General features: G+C 38.4%; 1 protein-coding gene across 8 annotated transcripts in view; it reads left to right on the top strand.

Moving 5' to 3' along the window:
• The first annotated feature begins 3,178 nt into the window (after positions 1-3,178).
• The window catches only part of LOC106875848 (excitatory amino acid transporter 1-like), a 321,485-nt gene continuing 320,810 nt past the window's right edge, over positions 3,179-3,853 (top strand). For 7 of the 8 annotated variants that reach the window (XM_052969531.1, XM_052969535.1, XM_052969533.1 and 4 more), the window contains exon 1: positions 3,179-3,593. In XM_052969531.1, coding sequence (XP_052825491.1) covers positions 3,410-3,593 — 184 coding nt within the window. In that variant the 5' untranslated portion in view covers positions 3,179-3,409. The remainder of the gene's footprint in view (positions 3,594-3,853) is intronic. The other variant, XM_052969529.1, reaches the window with a different exon arrangement.

Genomic DNA, 3,853 nt, shown 5'->3' with positions numbered 1-3,853 from the left:
ATATATATATATATATATATATATACATACATGTGTGTGTGTGCACATGTACACACACACACACACACATATATATATATATATATATATGCGTGTGTGTGTGTGTGTGTGTGTTTGTTTGTTTTGTTGTCTCTTAGTCTTGAAATTAGATAACGGTAGTAAGTAAGTATCACTGTCATGCAAGATGTGTACTTTTCCAATCTGCCATGTAAACATGTATGGACATGGTGAAACATTACTTGAAAATAGGTGAGGGCTGGTTATAGGAAGGGCATCCAGCCATTCAAAATGTCTAATCCATCGAGCATTTAAAAGTGAATGTTTTATATATTCATATATATCTTCCACATAACGTGTGTGTGTGTGTGTGCATTGTTATGCCCTACCTCCTGACACTAACAGTCTGTATCTGATAGCTCAGAAGACTCTGCAGGCGAGCTCAGCAAGCCAACTTGCTAAGAGAGAAAGAAGCAGTAGTAAGGGGAGGTGAAAATAACAAAACCGTTGAGTATAACCAAAATACAAGAACTTTAAGAGGTGAATAAACATTCATGGAATAAATAGACAGTTCTTTAAAATGTTTTTAGAGAGTTCTTTCATTTACCTCTGAAATGTGAAGACTTCTTTTGGCGAGCTCTTTTTTTTTGTCTGGGCTCTGTTGTTACTTCTGAAATCATGGTACCATTCTGCCTTCTTTATGTTGCCAAGTTCACTGTTTTCACAGCCAGTTCAAATCCTTCCAGCATTCACATTAACCTCTGAAACCAACTTCACACTCAACACCAAATACTGTGTCAACTGTTCCATCCGAATTGCCTGGCACCATCACTCACATTGACTGCATGACACCGACTACTACATAAGCCTACTCACATCAGCTTCCAGCACAATGTCTTCCAGCAGACTTCAAACCACCTGTTTAACATCATCAGCTTCCAGCACAAACTCATCTGCCATGTGGGCAATAATAGTATTTATAGTTCACCCACACAGTAAAAAGCATGCCAAAATCATACCACGTATGCTTTAATGTTTTATGTTCAAGCTGGCCAAATCTGGCCTCTCACACCTACTCTACAATGTCATTTTAAAAATAAACAATCACACCGTAAAAATCTTGAAGCTGCACGGTCCTGCATGATTAATTCAAAACAATTTGAATGAATAAGCATCATATTTGGCAGAGTAATCTGAATGTGACCACAAAGAATTATTTTTTAGTCTTCACTTGCAAAACCAAAGAGCAGTGTTCTAATTCGTGTTGTATGAATGAGAAATTATCTGAATATAATTTTCCATTCATAACAATATTATATCATCCACACGTCTGTGTGTGTGTGTGTGTGTGTGTGTGTGCATGTTTGTGCATATTCCTTTATTCTTTTACTTGTTTCAGTCATTTGACTGCGGCCATGCTGGAGCACTGCCTTTAGTTAAACGAATCGACCTCAGGACTTATTCTTTGTAAGCTTAGTACTTATTCTAACTGCTAAGTTACAGGGATGTAAACACACCAACATCGGTTGCCAATCGATGGTAGGGAGACAAACACAGACACATACACACATACATACACACACACATACAACGGGCTTCTTTCAGATTCCGTCTACCAAATTCACTCACAAAGCTTTGGTTGGCCTGAGGCTATAGTAGAAGACACTTGCCCAACGTGCCACACAGTGGGACTGAACCCAGAACCATGTGGTTGGGAAGCAAGCTTCTTACCACATATATAGCACATTATGTGGTCGATATTTTCAATCGAGACGTTATAACCGTATCTGATTGCTCAAATGCTTCAATTCTGTGTATATGCATATTATATTTATCCGATTGCTGACATTTCTCAATGGTGTCTCTCCTTGTTTTGATATTGCCATTTTCTATCATTAATAAAACTGTCGGCACTTTTGACTACACGGGTATGCTAGTAATAATGATAATGAACTTATTGTATACACTGCTCAGGTGCACTACAACTCGTAGGAAAAGATTAAAAAGGAGAACAGAAAACAAACATTTAAGTGAAATAAAGAAAGCGATGAAATGTAGAAGTACATACACAGTGCACAGAATAAAACACAAAAATAGTGAACACTGAAAGTCGTAGAGAGGAACGGATTTATAGGCACGACAGCAAGTGTTGGTGTATTTCGGAAAACATTGGATGTTTAGAGGATACAGTATCCTGACTGCTCACAACTGACGCGAGTAGTTTATACTATGCTTCGATAACTCTGAACCTGAAAAGAAAAAAAAAAAAACCTTTTCGAAAGTCATAGGTTCTATGCTGGTTTTCGATTTTATAATCATGTTCTCGAGTGGTGAGATATTGTTTATAAAAAGGTGACCAAAGTTGTTGGAAGGAAGAACGAAATGTAGTGAAGACGGGAAAAATATTAAGTAAATGATGGAGGGACTGAATGAAAAAATATAAGAGTGTCATTGGGAAAATTTTTTTAATGGAGATGAAAGAAAATGAAAAGTGCAGTGAACAAGAGAATCAAGTAAAAATTAAGAAAAGAACATTTTAAAAGGTGTATGTGTGTAACAGACCAATCAGAAAGAGAAAGAGATCAGGTAGGGAGGATAGAAAGTAAAGGGAAGTGTTGGCGAGTTATAGTTGTAAGGGAAAGGAAAGATTAGAAAATTAAATTGGATTGAGTGGAAGCAAGAGAGAGAGAGAGCTGTAAACCATACGAAGTGAAAGACTTACGAAAGGTTTCCGACTGAAATTGTATATTAATATATTTTTACGTTTATAGAGGACAACAGGTGGGTACTACTAAAGCAGCACGGTCCCGAACGCGCAGTCGCGCAGTCGCGCGTCCGCGCTAGCTAGTCGTGAGTGGTCGATCCTAACTCTAACCCTATTCCTAACCCTAACCCTAACCCTAAACACGTATTCATTTGCACACGCGGGTTAGGGATAGGGTTAGGGTTAGGGTTAGGGTTAGGGTTAGGGACAGGGTTAGGGTTAGGGTTAGGGTTAGGGTTAGGGATAGGGTTAGGGTTAGGATCGACCACTCAAGACTAGCTAGCGCGGACGCGCGACTGTACAACTGCGCGTTCGGGACCGTGCTGCTTTAGTAGTACCCAACAGGTGTCTCGTGTTTTAATATTGACACATGTTATGAAAGTCTTAAATAGACCGACACGTTAAAACGTCCTGCCACTCATACATTAAAAAAAATTACAACGAAACAGCAGCATTAACTACACCATCTCTCTGTCTCTCTCTCCACACACACACATACACACGCACACAGACAACTCCTCCTTTTCCTCCTTCTGTCTATTCGGTATTAAAACCCTAACTAGTAGTAAGCTTGATTCTATAATTACTGAAACACGTCGTCAGTGCGGAGTGGATTGCGGTCATCTCCGTCCACTTTGGACAATAAATATGCTAGATTACTGCCGAAACGACAGAACAGCAATGGATAGATGCTCAAGACGAGTTGCTTTTATTAAGTTTTTAAAAGAAAACAGTTTATTGCTTTTAACTTTAGTAAGTGTGATTGCAAGTTTTATTTTGGGTTTCGTTATCCGATCAGCTCAGCCTTCAAATGATGCAATCATCTGGATTGGTAAGTTAATTTTTATTAAATCGTTTTCTTGTTTGTAAACATGCTTATTTAACCCTCGAAGGTGGCCCTCATTGAGCAAATTTATCTTTAAATACATGCTAACCGTTACCATGCCGCGTACCGACCCATATGTATGTATGTATGTATGTATGTATGTATGTATGTATGTATGTATGTATGTATGTATGTATGTATGCATGCATGCATATATGTGTGTGTGCCAACTTTGTTTCCCCTTCACTTTCAGAAAAATGCTTATT

Source organism: Octopus bimaculoides, chromosome 7, assembly GCF_001194135.2.
Source record: "Octopus bimaculoides isolate UCB-OBI-ISO-001 chromosome 7, ASM119413v2, whole genome shotgun sequence".
Lineage (NCBI taxonomy): Eukaryota > Metazoa > Mollusca > Cephalopoda > Octopoda > Octopodidae > Octopus > Octopus bimaculoides.
The sequence above is the reverse complement of the archived record's forward strand: the minus strand, read 5'-3'. Positions and strand labels throughout refer to the sequence as shown.